The sequence below is a fragment of the Pongo pygmaeus genome, chromosome 15, assembly GCF_028885625.2.
Source record: "Pongo pygmaeus isolate AG05252 chromosome 15, NHGRI_mPonPyg2-v2.0_pri, whole genome shotgun sequence".
Classification (NCBI taxonomy): Eukaryota; Metazoa; Chordata; class Mammalia; order Primates; family Hominidae; genus Pongo; species Pongo pygmaeus.
Window position 1 is genome coordinate 28,871,223 of NC_072388.2, and position 15,094 is coordinate 28,886,316.

Genomic DNA, 15,094 nt, shown 5'->3' on the forward strand with positions numbered 1-15,094 from the left:
AAACTGGAGTGAGGGAGGGCAGAGTAGGTAGGCTATTTCACTGTATTAAATACGAGCTCATCCTGTATCTTTTCAGTTCTAGAATCTATTTGGTGAGCAGCCTATTAACAAATATAATACCTTTTAACATGTGACGTCTATTCTTGATTACATGTATTATTCAAGGTAAATAATACTAGTTTCCATAACTGGTAAAACCTGACATCTTACTGGTTTAAAACAAGAGAAGTTTATTGCTTGGTCAGGTTACAGTCCAGTGTGCATGGTTTAAGGAAGATGGAGCAGTTAGGGAGTTTCTGTGGTATGCAATCATTTAGAGATGCAAGCACCCTTCATCTTGTAGGGATCTACTTCTTAGGGATCCTGTCTTTTCAGCTAGTGATTTTCAACTTGTTCATTAGCATCTTAATAAAATTTTCTGTATAAATAAACATATAACAGAAAAGATTAGTTATTATACTAACATTCAGTTCTATCTATATGTCATATCCTGTTATTTTAATATACACTGTCTTACTTAGTCCTCACTAAGGCATAGTTTGAGGTAGGTACTATTATCCTCATTTTTATGATGAGGAAACGGAGTCATAAAGCACTGGTGAAATAAGCTAGTCATGGAAAGACAATACTGCGTAATCTCACTTATGTGTGGAATATAAAAAAGTCAAAACTCATAGAAACAGTATAGTGCTGGTTACCAGGGGTTGGGAGGATTGGGAGATGTTGGTGAAGGGGTACAAAATTTTATAATAGACTGGTGGAATCAGTTCAAGAGATCTATTATACAACATGGTGACTATAGTTGATAACAATGTATTGTATACTTGAAAATTAGTAAGAGTAAATTTTAAGTATTCTCACCACAAGTGGTAAATATGTGAAGTACTGCATATGATATAATTAGCTCCATTTAGCTGTTCCACAATATGTACATATATCAAAACATCGTGCTAAACATTGTAAGTATATACAGTTTTCTAAAAAAGCATTAGTTGAGTCTTAACTCAGATCTCTCTGACTCTACAAGTTGTATTTTTGTGTGTGTTGGAAGGGGTGGATAAAATAGGCATAAAATTCACACTTTAACTATTTTGATATATACAATTTGGTGGCATTTAGTACATTTACAATGTTGTGAAACCATCACCACTATCTAGTTCTAAAACATTTTAATCGCCCTCAAAGGAAACCCTGTACCTATTAAGTAGTCACCCCTCATTTTCCGTGTCCCCAGCCCCTGGTAACCACTAGTCTGCTTTTTGTATATCCCTGTGGATTTACTTATGTTGGATAAAGTAATCCATAAGTAAATTGAGTAATATTGTGACCCTTTGTGTGTGTTTGACTTCTTTCACTTAGCATAATATTTCTAGGTTTATTCATGCTGTAGCATGTATTACTACTTTCATCCTTTTTATTGCTGAATAATATTCCATCATATGGGCATACCATATTTTGTTTATCCATTTATCCATCCTTTGATAGACATTTGGCTTGTTTCTACTTAGCTATTGTGAACAGTGCTGCTATGAACATTAGTTTACAAGTACTTGTGTGAACATCTGTTTTCAGTTCTTTGGTATGTATATCCAGGAATAGAATTACTGTGTCATATGGTAACTCTGTTTAAATTTTGAAGAACTGCTGGACTATTTCCCAAAGCTCTACATCATTTTATATTTCTACCAGCAGTGTGTGATGGTTTTGATTTTTCCAGCCCTTTGTCAATACTTGTTATTGTCAGACATTTTGATTATAGCTATCCTCGTGAGTGTGAAGTGGTATCTCATTGTGGTTATTATTTACATTTCTCTGTTGACTGCTGACCAGTGATATTAAGCATCTTTTAATGTGTTTAATGGCTCTTTGTATATCTTCTTTGGAGAAATGTCTATTCAAATCTATTGCCTGTTTTTAAATTGGATTGTTGGTGATTTTGTTGTTGAGTTATCAGAGTTTTTTTAATGCATTCTGGCTACTAGACCCTTAGATGTATAGAGTGTCTTTCACTCTCTTGATAGCTTTCACTCTCTTGATAGTGTCCTTTTTTTTTTTTTTTTTTTTTTTTGAGACGGAGTGTTGCTCTGTCACCCAGGCTGGAGTGCAGTCACATAATCTTGGCTCACCACTGCAACCTCCACCTCCCAGGTTCAAGCAATTCTTCTGCCCCAGCCTCCCAAGTAGCTGGGATTACAGGCACACACCACCATTCCCAGCTAATTTTTGTATTTTTTTTTAGTAGAGATGGGGTTTCACTGTGTTTGCCAGGCTGGTCTCGAACTCCTGACCTTGTGATCTGTCCGCCTGGGCCTCCCAAAGTGCTAGGTTTACAGGCATAAGCCACTGTACCCAGACAATAGTGTCCTTTGAGTCACAAAAGTTTTACATTTTAATGAGGTCCAATTATCATTTTTTTCTTTTGTTACCTGTGCTTTTAGTATCATATGAACTCTGAGAAACCATTGCCAAATCCAAAGTCACATAGATTTACCCTTATTCTTTCTGCTAAGAATTTTATTGTTAGATCCTTGACTGGTTTTGAATTAATTTGTATATATGGTGTGAGGTAGGGGTTCATCTGTGTTCTTTTGCATGTAAGGAGCTAATTGTCCCAGCACTATTTGTTGAAGAGACTATTCTTTCACCATTGAATGGTCTTGGCACTCTTGTTGAAAATCATTTGACCATAGATGTATATATTTATTTCTGGACTCTTCTTTTTCATTGATATATATGTTTATCCTTATGTCACTACCACACTGTTTTGCTTACTGTAGTTTTGTTGCAAGCTTTTAATCTTCTCCCCTTTTTTTTTGGTTAGTCTAGTTAAAGGTTTATCAGTTTTGTTGATCTTTAAAAAGAACCAACTTTTTTTTTTACTCCCTCTATTTTTCCATCCTCTATTTTGATTATATCTACTCTAATATTTATTTTTTTGTTTCTTCTGCTAGCTTTGGGTTTAGTTTCTTCTTTTTTCTAGTTCTTTAAATTGTAAAAGTAGGTTATTGATTTGGGCTTTTCTTTTTTAACATAGGCTTGCATAAGCCTAAAGATCAGCCAGAGGTGAGAGCTTAGGATTTCTTGGGTCATTTCTGAGCATGTGTACATCTCTGGGCATGCACATGGACTTCTAGATTCTCCAGTATTATGCAGAAGGTTTTCCAAATTTTTATTCCCTCGTGTACCCTCTTTTCCCAGTTTCTTCTTTCCTATGCCTTTCAGTCTATCTGCTGCTTTCCCTATCTGTTATCCCTTGTCCTAGGCTGCTACAGCTAGTATATTTGTTTCAAATGTTTTTTGACAAACAGCAGAGGCTCCAGCCCTGAGAAAGTTCTGAGGCAGGTGAAAGAAAGGCAAGCATCTGAGTTCATCCCTCAGGGAGCCATCATACAGGTCAAAACAATCACTTTTTTTTAAGAACAAGGTCCATTTTACCCCCTCTTGGACCAGTAATCTGCACCAGGAACATGGGCCACCCCAAGACCACTGCCCAGGTGGGCAGTGGGGAATGGTAGGTGGGTGGTAGGTAAGTTAAAATGTTCTCATCAAAGTTAGTAGTTTGTTTCTTCATTAAGCATTCTCCTAATTTTTGTAAGTTTTTATTTAGATTGTAGAGCTTCTAAAAAGTTAATTCTAACAGTTTTTGGCAGTTTAATCAGAGTTTTGTAGTTCCCCAGTCTGTCATTTTCAGTGATGTTACTTCATAAATTGCCATTTTAACTATACACTGAAATTCATCATTAAAGACTGGTGAAGAACATAAAGTTACATTAATGTTTCAGAAGTAGGTATTGGAAATTTTAAGTTACTGATATCAATATTATATGATTTGCTCTCTCAGAAAGAATTTAACACAGAAATTGAGAGAAGCACCAATTCCATAGGTTTTTTTTTTGAAAGATTTAAGTATATTTTTATATCTATTTACTTTTTCACTGTTAGCTTGTGTTTTCTGTCGAAAAAATGATGACTGTCCTAATAAATATGGAGAAAAGAAAACTAAGGAGAAATGGAATCTCACTGTACATTACTACTGTTTGGTGAGTATAATTTATAATTAAATTCTAGAAATTTGGTGTTCTAAGGAAGATAGTAAGATTCTGACACTGATTTCTGAGAATTGGTTAAGTCATTTAACTTCTCCAGATCTCATTTTGTCTATCTCTAAAAATATACTTTTTTTTTTTTTGATATTGAATTCTAAGATTCTGAAGTTACTTGGTACATATAAAGACCTATCATTATTACTTGTTTGTTTTTCTTTCTTTCTGTTTAAGGCCTAAGTGAAAAAAGGAAAAAATGATTAGGTCTATAAAGGAGGTATTTCTTTTACCACTTTCTTATTTCATTTGTTGCTAGCGATAATCTGAGAAAAGACTTGTTTGAGGGTTCAGGGAGCAGAATAAAAGTATTTTATTTCACACAGAACCTGAAAAGAAACGTTTTGGCTAAAGGTAATAAATATTTTTGGAAAAGGAAACCAGTTACTTTATGTATCACTCAGAAGAAAGCAAACGAGTGATTTCATACTCAGAATTAGTCTCCCTTTGTTCCCCCTCCCCTCCACCAATTTCTTACCTCACTGAATTCGTGCCTTAAGATATTAGTGGCACATTACTACCTTAGCATGCCAGGCTTGCATTAGTACATACAGTGTTTCTTGATACTATATAGTTATCTGCTGCTTAAAAAATTATTCTGAAATTTAGCAGATAAAACATTTGTCATCTCACACAGTATCTGGGGGTCAGGAATTTAGCTGAGCTGGATAGTTCAGGCTCAGAGTCTCATGAGATTATCGTTGAGACGTCAGTCAGATTACAGCTGAAGACTTTACTAGGTTGCAGGATCCATTCACCTCTGATGGCTCTTTCATGTAGCTTTTGGCCTCAATTTCTCCTAGCTAGAGTCAGGAAACCTCAGCTCCTTACCTCCTGGGCCTCTTAGTAAATAAGGCTACTCGTGGCTTGGCACCTGGCTTCTCCCAAAGCAAGTGATGAGAGAGAGAGACAGAGAGAGAGAAATCAAGATGGAACCATATGACCTAGTCATCACAGCCACACACTAATGTCACTTTTGCTTTATTCTATTGGAAACAAATCATTAAGTCTAGTAACCCACACTCAAGAGGAATTAAGCCCCACTTCTTGAAGTATCAACAAATTGTGGACATATTTTCAAATCTACCACCATCCATGTTAAAATTATTTCAGTGCTTCTTTGAGAAACCACCTAAAGTATTCCTTGGTCCTCTAAGACTACAGTCTTGTGCCTCAGTACCTCATATGTTAAATAGAGTAGTAGACTGGCCTGGGAGCTTATTTATAAGAGAACATGAAGTTGTCATTCCAAATATGTTTATAAGTTAGAGTCTATTATGTTTTGCAGTAAAAAGAAAATCTTTTCATTTTTGTAAGTTTATTTTACTTTTTTTTCAGTCAGGAAAGGAAGATTATATTATTTTACTTTTTATGCAGTAGAATTAGGAGAGCCGTTTTATCTGTCTGCAGGTTATGTTTTCATAACAAATTCTTAGTGTATATCAGTTGTTATCACTTGTTTTTCTTTATGATATACTGGTTAAAATTCTAATCACAAATTTGCTCTACGTAGTGTTTTCGAATTATGTAATACATTTAAGTTGATCAGATCAAAATTTCCCTTATGTTCTGTCTTATTCAATGAGTATAATACTTTAAAAAAAACAGTACTGACCCCAGACTTAACCCTTTTAATATTCTATTTCATTATGAACAGAAAAGTATAGTGATGTTACAAATGGTAATAGAATGCTGGAGCGGAAAGAGACTTAGATATAGTCTACTCCAGTGTTCTTATTTTCATGTTTAAGGTTTGAGACATTAATACTTGTCTAGGGTTCCAGAAGTTTCAGCAGAGCCTGGCTTGCAAGCCAGGATTTCTTATTCACATTCTACACTTTTTCTAATTCAGGCTTTCTTAACATGTATAAACAATGAAGCTTAAGTCAAATTTTTAAAAACTCAAACATTTATTACTGTCACATTGGGGGTTAAGGAAATTTTTTTTAAAATCAAACATTTATGTTAACTAGGGTTCAATAGGTTTTCTTGTAAATAATGCCTTAATGATTCAGAATTCAGCTAGATTTAGAGTTAGCCTGAAATGTCACTGAATTAATCTGAATTGTCACCATCTGTATTCACCACTCCTTTTTGTTAAGCTTAATTGTAGGTGTTCTTTCTTTCTTTTTTTCTTCCTCTAACCCACCTAACCACTCACTGCCTTCTTTCCTATCTTCTTTTCTTTTTCTTTCTTTTTCTGTTACTTCCTGGAATACTTTCAGAAACTAATTAGGATATACAAACTGATAACATATAGTGCCTTCTAAATCAAACAACGTAAGTAGCCTCTTACTTTGACCATGAAAAATAACTACTATAGATAACTACTTGAAATTTGAGCCATTTTATGTCTATGTTTTATTAGACTGAATAGTATGGATATATATTTTTTTAATGCCCAACTAGTTTCTTAGAGTTTATTTTCTAATTGAGAATATATTCATAGTTGATGTCAAGTGGAATTTGGCAGAGAGGCAAAGAAGAAGAAGGAGTTTATGGTTTTCTAATAGAAGATATCAGGAAGGAAGTGAATAGAGCTTCTAAACTGGTAAGTAAATTATTTTACTAATAAGTAATGTCATAAATATTGTCAATACTTGGGAAGTCTTTTCTATTGGTTTCTGTACTAGAAATTTATGACTTTGATTATAGGTTTCAATGCATATTTTTGTCCTTTAAATATGGTAAGTTTTAGGAGGACAGTTTATATTTTTGCCCATTGAAGAAAGCTTAATTGACCCTGTATAATACATGTGACAATACTGACTTCACTTCCTTTTCTTATTCCAACATGTCCATCAGAATTGACCATCAGAATTATGATCTGATGGTCAATCTTCTCTGACCATCAGAATTATGATCATAACTCTACTTTGCTGTTCTTTAAACCTTCGATCCTGCGTCAACCCAACCATTTACTTTTTTATTCTTATACCTCAGTTTCTGAGATAGGAATGTTGGGTTGTGTTAGAAGTTACATAGCTTTCCAGACTGGCAATTCATGATCTCCATATCTCCTGACCCTTCTCTAACATTGTGTGATTATATTCAGTGCCCCTTTCTATTCTCTAGGATAGGCATTCTAAACTTTAACTCCTTGCTCATTCAGTTATCATTCGTGCATCTTCTGTGTAACAGCCACTATGCTGTATGCAGGGAAACATCTAAGTAAAAATAATGAGAAAGAATGAGAAGATTTGAAGTACAGGGAGTTCTGTTTAGAGAATGTGATACTGGCATTAATGATTTTCATGGGGAAGCATTTTGGGTGATGAAGGGATTCATCATTACACTGGAGGGGAAATGAAGGACACTGACACATTATAGTTGAAGAAGTCAAAGAAAGATTATCCCATAAATGCTGAAGTTGTTTAGACTTTGTTTTGACAGATGCCAAAGTCTTGAGGTGGAGGAGTGACTAGGAAGTTAGCAGATAACAGAAGGGTAAATGTCATTAGGCTCAAAGGTCCAAATTTTTCAAAGTGTGAAAATCAAGTAGTGGCCTATAATATTCGACAGAGAACTAAAATAATGTTCTCTTTGTCCCCTTTCCTGCCCCTGTCCATGTCCCACCCCATGTCAAGTCTGGAAATTAAGGACGATGGAAAAATAAGCAGCTTTATTCAAGAAGGTCTACAAGGGAAGCACATAGAAACATTTATTATTTTAGTTGAGGCAAAGAAGTGGAGGCAATTATTTTTGAAGATATCAAGAAGGTAGGAGAGTTAATGATAAAAAGAGAGGTTCTAGGGCACAAGGAAAAACCTTGGGAGAAAGGTGAGCATGAATCTAAGGACTACGTGAGATATTAAATGTGAGATATTAGTATCATAATTCCTAAACTTCCTGGTGATAGTGAGCTTGTGGTAAAAGGTGGTCTCTAAAGGTCCCCTTATGGTTTGGAACTACAGATTGAATATCCCTTATCCAAAATGCTTGGAACCAGAATTTTAGATTGAAATTTTAGATTTGAAATTTTTTTCAGATTTAGGAATATTTGCTTACCAGTTGAGCACCTCTAATCTGAAAATCCAAAACCCAAAATGTTCCAATGAGCATTTCCTTTGAGCATCATGTTGGCACTCAAAAACTTTCTGATTTTGAAACATTTTGGATTTTAGATTTTTGGATTAGGGATATTCAACCTGTACTTATTTTCTTAAAACATCTGAATCCTCTCCAAGTATATTGTGAACCCTTGAAAAGAAGAGTCTCATTTGTGAACTCAAACTAGAATTCCTTGTTGTCAGTTCACTGGGAGAGTTTCAGGTTGGCAAGTATTCTCCAGTGACCTAGGTGGTGCTCAAAGGGGTCAGCAGTAACTCTGTAATCCCTGAATCAGTGACCATTTTAATTGCCATCTTAAGGGTTCCAAGGTGTTTTAGGTACTGTTGTGTATTTTGCTAATGATTGATTCATTTAATAATTTTTCTATTTATGTACCACTGTTATATTTCAGTTAGCGGCACTGGTAGTATATTCATTTCCTAGGGCTGCCACAGCAAATTGGCTGCTTAAAACAAATTTATTCTCTCACCATTCTGGAGGCCAGAATTGTAAATCAAAGTGTCAAAAGGGTTCCTTCTAGAGGCACTGAGGGAGAATTGATTCCATGCTTCTCCCCTAGCTTCACATGGCTGCTGGCAACCTTTGGAGTACCTTGGCTTGTGGCAGCATAACTCCAATCTGTTTCTATCTTCACAGGCCTTTCTCTGTATATGCCTGTGTCTTAAATCTCCCTCTCCTTTCTCCTGTAAAGACATCAGTTATTTGATTTAAGGACTACCCTAAATCCAGGATGATCTCATCTCAAGATCCTTAACTTAATTACATCTGCAAAGACCGTATTTCCAAGTAAGTTCACATTCACAGGTACTGGGAGTCAGGACCTGAGCATAACTTTTTGGAGACCACTCTAAATCTACTGTAGGTGTCTTAACAATTTTTTATTTGGTCAGAATAGAGTGATCTTAGCCATTTTTTTACAAATTGATTTATAGTATTTTCCTATTCTTCTTGGTGAGTATTGCCTAATTTATGTGCTTTCTCTTGAGATTTCAATGAGGTGTTTATGTATATAGCTTTTATGTTTACAAACCCTTCAGTTTAAAATATTTTAGTAGGAAGGAAAAGGGGCTTCTCTGTCTTATCCACATGTTAGGCTAGAGATGTTTTCTTTATCGAAATTGTTATAAGAGTGAATCTTTGGTGTCTTTAAATTGTTTCTGGGTAGAACAGTTTTTTCAGGAAATTTATTTAATATACCCTTATCACAGCTGTTACATGATGAAATAATTTTCAGATTCCCCACCAGGAGTATTTATTTATGTCTTGATCACATTATAATACTCAGATTTTTTATGTTGTGACCCCTATTTTCACATACTCTTCTAGAAATGCTGTGTTTGCAAGAAAAATGGTGCTTCAATTGGATGTGTTGCACCCCGATGTAAACGAAGTTATCATTTCCCATGTGGACTTCAGAGAGAATGTATTTTCCAGTTTACTGGCAATTTTGCGTGAGTTATTTAACTGCTAAATATGAGAGTTCAATGTTAAAGAATAGTGGAAAATACATATCCCAATGATATAATACTACTATAAATTTTCTGTTTTGAGCATCAGAGTTTAGATATAACATTATATATATTACCCTCCCGCCCACCCTTATGGGGTAATTTCTATGTGCCAAGTTTTGAGAATTACCATGTCTAGGATGGACCTAATGATTAGTTTTTATCTTCAATTTTCAGCTTTTGGATATAACCTGAAATTGTTAATTTATCCATAATTCAGTGAAAATCTCCACCTTTACATAATTCTAGATTTCTGTGTCACTCTTTAGAAATATTGTCGACTTATTCTTCACAGGGCTGTATGCATTTCTCACTGAGTAAATCAAAGGCATGTAAATTTGATTGAGTCCACAAAATAAATATTATGCCCTAGGATACCCCTGAAAATATTTGCTTCCTGAGTACAACTTTAAACATCAAGGTTTTATGAATTTTGACTTTTGGTATCATAAGTATTCTATTTCTTTTAGTAGTTGTGTTTTTGACCTATTTAATGGATTGTTACCATGTAAGAAAACTACAGTTTAGAAAATACAAATGGAAATAAAGTGAATTGGGAATAGGTTATTAATTGCATTTTATGTGTTATATGACTAAACTATTTTTTAGGCTTAAGTTCCTGCCTCTCTTAATTTTATACGATTTTGAGCACAACAGTATAACCCATTTGTTGAGTACAATAATGTATAATACTGCATTGCTGACAATATTACATAGGATTCTCAACATAATAATTAGTTTCTGAAATTCTGTCTAAGTAAGTCTCACTACCAGAAAAGTTCAGATTTCGAAGGTCCAGCTCTTTCCTTGGTCATAGATTGTGAGACTTAATTTTTAGTGCCAAGGCTGCGGTCTGTTGTAGGTGAATTATGAGACAGACACAAATGAATTTCATTTTATATATGTGAATTACAGTGTTTTCCAAGTTTTGCTTTGCAGTTCATGAGATTTTTTAAAAATAATTTACATTTTTAGGTCATTTTGTTGGGACCATCGACCTGTTCAAATAATTACATCTAATAATTATAGAGAGTCCTTACCATGCACCATTTGCTTGGAATTTATTGAGCCTATTCCAAGTTATAACATATTACGAAGTCCTTGTTGTAAGAACGCTTGGTTTCATAGAGACTGTTTACAGGTAAGATACGTATTTTGTAAGCTTTCTCTGATTGATATAAAATTATGGCTTGCTGATTTAAATTTTAAATTAGAAAGAATTGACGTGTATATTACCTCTTACTACTTGCTACTTTTAAAACAGCTTTAAAGCACTTAATTTGAAGCACATTTTACATACAAAATTCACCCTATTTAAGTATACAATTAACATTGAATAAATACTTTAGATGAAACTTTTCAATGTATATTTATCCTTAAAGAATTTTGTTGTTTTTACCAAAGGATTTTGTTTGATTTCACAATGAATAAACTAGATTTTAATTCCTAAGTTTCATTTACATATTTAAGCTGGAAAACCAGGATATTTGAAATGATAAGAACCTTGATAGCAAGTTAAGATATTTAAATGTTAGTAGGCTTTTCTTCCCTATGGTAAACACTTTACCATAACTTCTTAACAGGGAGCTGATTACTGTCAATTAATTAAAAGTATTGGTTCTTTGCGAGTCATCTTATGTATCAAACCTTATTACTACTTTTCAAGTAAATAGAATATGATGACACAACATTAGACAATTTAATAATTCTTTGATTCTGAAAATACTTGAAAACTTGAAAAAGATTCCAGTTATTAGTAACATCAAATATGTAATATGTACATGTGAAAGTGTCAGCTGATGAACTTAAGTTTAATACTGTTTTTTAAAGTTTATTATTGTTTAGTAAAATGAAAGGTTATTATTACTAATTGTCCACAGACATATTTTTAAAAAATAAAAGATGTAGGCCGGGCGTGGTGGCTCACGCCTGTAATCCCAGCACTTTGGGAGGCCGAGGAGGGTGGATCACGAGATCAGGAGATCAAGACCATCCTGGCTAACACGGTGAAACCCCGTCTCTACTAAAAATACAAAAAAAAAATTAGCCGGGCGTGGTGGCAGGTGCCTGTAGTCCCAGCTACTAGGGAGGCTGAGGCAGGAGAATGGCGTGAACCCGGAAGACAGAGCTTGCACTGAGCCAAGATGGTGCCACTGCATTCCAGCCTGGGCCACAGAGCGAGACTCCATCTCAAAAAAAAAAGATGTAAATTCTCTTATTTCAATAAAGTCTTAAAAATACTAACAGTACTAAAAGTAGTAAAGTTTGACTGATATCTTTTTTTTTTTTTTTTTTGTATGGGCCTTGAACTTTTATACTTAGGATTATTCAGTTAAAAGTGCAGGATGAAGGCAGGGCACAGTGGCTCATGCCTGTAATCCCAGCATTCTGGGAGGCCGAGGAGGGCGGATCACTTGAGATCAGGAGTTCGAGACCAGCATGGCCAATATGGTGAAACGCTTTCTCTACTAAAAATAAAAAAAAAAATTAGCTGGGCGTGGTGGTGCACACCTGTGATCCCAGCTACTCAGGAGGCTGAGGCAGGAGAATCACTTGAACCCGGGAGGTAGAGGTTGCAGCATGCTGAGATAGCACCACTGCACTCCTGTCTGGGCGACAGAGCAAGATTCCGTCTTAAAAAAAATGCAGGATGAAGCCTGTTTTATTGGGGAAATATTAGAAATTCGGTTAATACTTGCAAAGAGGTGTTTATAAAAGGATCCTAGAGAGTGCAGTTAATAAACAGCATTGTGAAGTGTTATCCTTACCTATCCATATTATATGAGAATCTTTAAAAAGTAATTTGTTTTAATTAAGGGTTTGTATTTGGGTGAATATAATTGCTGCCAAATGTGTCATCTTGTTAATTTTGTAGCAGTATGTTATTTTTCAAAAGATTTTTCTCATTTATATGTTAATAATTAAGCAAAGAAAGGTTCTCATACTTGACCTAGTATCGTTAAGGCCTTTTGTGAACACTCTGAAAATACTGAGTTTTAATTTTGTCATTAAAAAAGTAGAAATAATATTACTAACAAAAAAGACTAGGTCTACTTTATGCAAATATAACTGAAGATCACAGCCACATTGACACCTGTCTATGATGTAAGAAATATCACTAAGCAATTATTATTATACTTGATTAGAGAATACTAAGGATGTGGCTAATTCTTGAGTCACTGTCTCTAAAGGAGTTCCAATAACTTTTGTACTCTGGTATCGGTCTTAACTGAAATAACATACGGAGTCTTATCCAATCTAGATAGCTGTATGTGGTTAAACAAATGTCATTATTTGTAACCACTACAAATAATATACATTGGGATTTTGGGAGAAGAGACCAGAGATTGATATCAAAGAAACTGGTAAAAACTTTCCACTCTGTGTCTAGAGAATTGTCACTATTTTTGTTCAGCTTGGATTTTTCCATCATTGCTCTAGTCTTGTTGGTATCTTCCATGTGTCGTATCCTGTTTTTTCCCCTCTATACCAGATACTTCCTTTTATCGTATACCATATTTAGTTAAAGATCTTGGCATCTGTCTGCAATTGCTCAAATATCCTTTGGGTTCAGAGATTTCAATAACCTGTTGTTTCCCTCCCTTATATGGGTGTGTGTGTGTGTGTGTGTGTGTGTGTGTGTGTGTGTGTGTGTGTGTCACTTGCTAATTGTCTGAACCTGTAATCCTCTTTATTAGCTTCTCTCTTCACCATCCATAAATCATTCCCCAAGTGTAATCAAGTCTACTTAGTATATTCTGTGTATCTTTTTTATTGTAATCCTACTCCCACTGCTTTAATTTCAGACACTCTTTTTGGTAGGAGACCACTAGTTGGTCTTTATCTGGGGCCTTATTCTCTATCAATTTATTCTTTATAATACTGGTTTTAACTTACCTACCTAGCCTCTACTTAGTTCATTTTGGCAAGAATGTAATCCTTAACTGTATTATTAATTGTATTTTCCTAATTACACATTCTCTCTCTTGCCGGGGAAACTTCATATATCTTATTCCCCATCCTTGGAATGTCTTTTGTCCTATTTTCCTGGCAAACCTCTCTTTCTTCTTCTAAACTTAGCTTTTGCTTTACTAACCCTCTGACATAATTTTCAGTGTAGACTTAGGTACTCCTTCTTGTTTCTTTCATGTATATACTTAAAATACTCAACATACTTTTACACAGTATTGTAGTTTTATACCTGTATACCTACTCACTAGAATTCCTTGAAGTCGAATCTGTCATGTTTTTATTTTTGGTACATAATACCAAATGTTGTTTGTATTTTTGGCACATAGCATGGTGTTTGGCATCTATAAAGCAGGAGTTAACTATCTGTTAAATAAATGCATGCTACTAGTTTTTACTGAGGCCTGGCTACTCTTTCCAATAGGCTTACAGTTTCCTGTTTCCTTCTGAGTACCCTCTGTCTGGTGCTTCTGTATCTGTATTTGCTATAGCAATGAGGATAGGTTTTATACTTCTCCCGTTTGGAGAAGAAAGCTATCTTAGAGATTGAGTTAAAAACAGAACCAGTGATGATTTTTATGTAACATTTAAACCCCATTTCTAGATGAGGTAACTCAGGAGTTTTATTTTTTTCTCACATGTTAAAGGGCAACACAATATTTAGTAACATTACACAGTAAGTAAAATGACATTGTACAATAAGATTGAAAAAAATATATGGGTGATGTAAAGCTAAGTATTAATTAGCTTTTTTTTAAACCATTGGGGGAAAAAAGAATTATAGATTTTAGCAGTGGGATAACTTAGTTTATAAGGACAAAGTTTGAGAACCCACTAGCATAGAAAGTTTTCATAATATATTGTTAAAAATAGCACATGTTCTGTTACATAATACATCACCTGATAACAGACTTAAATCATTAACAGTAGACTTTCTATTTTCCACTGTAGGTTCAAGCAATAAATGCGGGAGTGTTTTTCTTTAGGTGTACAATATGCAATAATAGTGACATCTTTCAGAAAGAGATGTTGAGAATGGGAATTCATATTCCTGAAAAGTGAGTAACATTTAGCCTTATGATAAAAAAATATATTTTAAATGTAGGATTTAATAGCAATGGAAATGATCACTTATGTCTGATTCAGTGAGCATGGACAGGTAGCCATTTCAAATGGTGAAATGCAAAACCTCCTCCTCCCCTAGATGGCCATTTCTTGGAAAACAAGGACTGTGTCATAAATGTCTCATTCGTTGATTTATAATCTCTTTATAAGTAGCTCAGCTATGTCCAATTTTAATTGATTGACTTTGTACACAATTACAATAGGCTTCAAAATGGTATGTATAAATTAAGAGAATCAAGATGTGATTTAAAATATGTAAGAATTTTTTTAATACTTAAACATGAAGAATCCAGAAATATTGATAGTGAACTTAAGATTAAA

The 15,094-nt window shown here is 34.4% G+C and overlaps 1 protein-coding gene across 5 annotated transcripts in view; it reads left to right on the forward strand.

Moving 5' to 3' along the window:
- The window catches only part of G2E3 (G2/M-phase specific E3 ubiquitin protein ligase), a 60,959-nt gene that overhangs the window by 24,251 nt on the left and 21,614 nt on the right, over positions 1 to 15,094 (forward strand). For 3 of the 5 annotated variants that reach the window (XM_054448282.2, XM_054448283.2, XM_054448281.2), the window contains 5 exons: positions 3,943 to 4,040; positions 6,550 to 6,651; positions 9,498 to 9,622; positions 10,655 to 10,820; positions 14,600 to 14,706. In XM_054448282.2, coding sequence (XP_054304257.1) covers positions 3,943 to 4,040; positions 6,550 to 6,651; positions 9,498 to 9,622; positions 10,655 to 10,820; positions 14,600 to 14,706 — 598 coding nt within the window. The remainder of the gene's footprint in view (positions 1 to 3,942; positions 4,041 to 6,549; positions 6,652 to 9,497; positions 9,623 to 10,654; positions 10,821 to 14,599; positions 14,707 to 15,094) is intronic. The other 2 variants (XM_063651497.1, XM_063651496.1) reach the window with 1 other exon arrangement.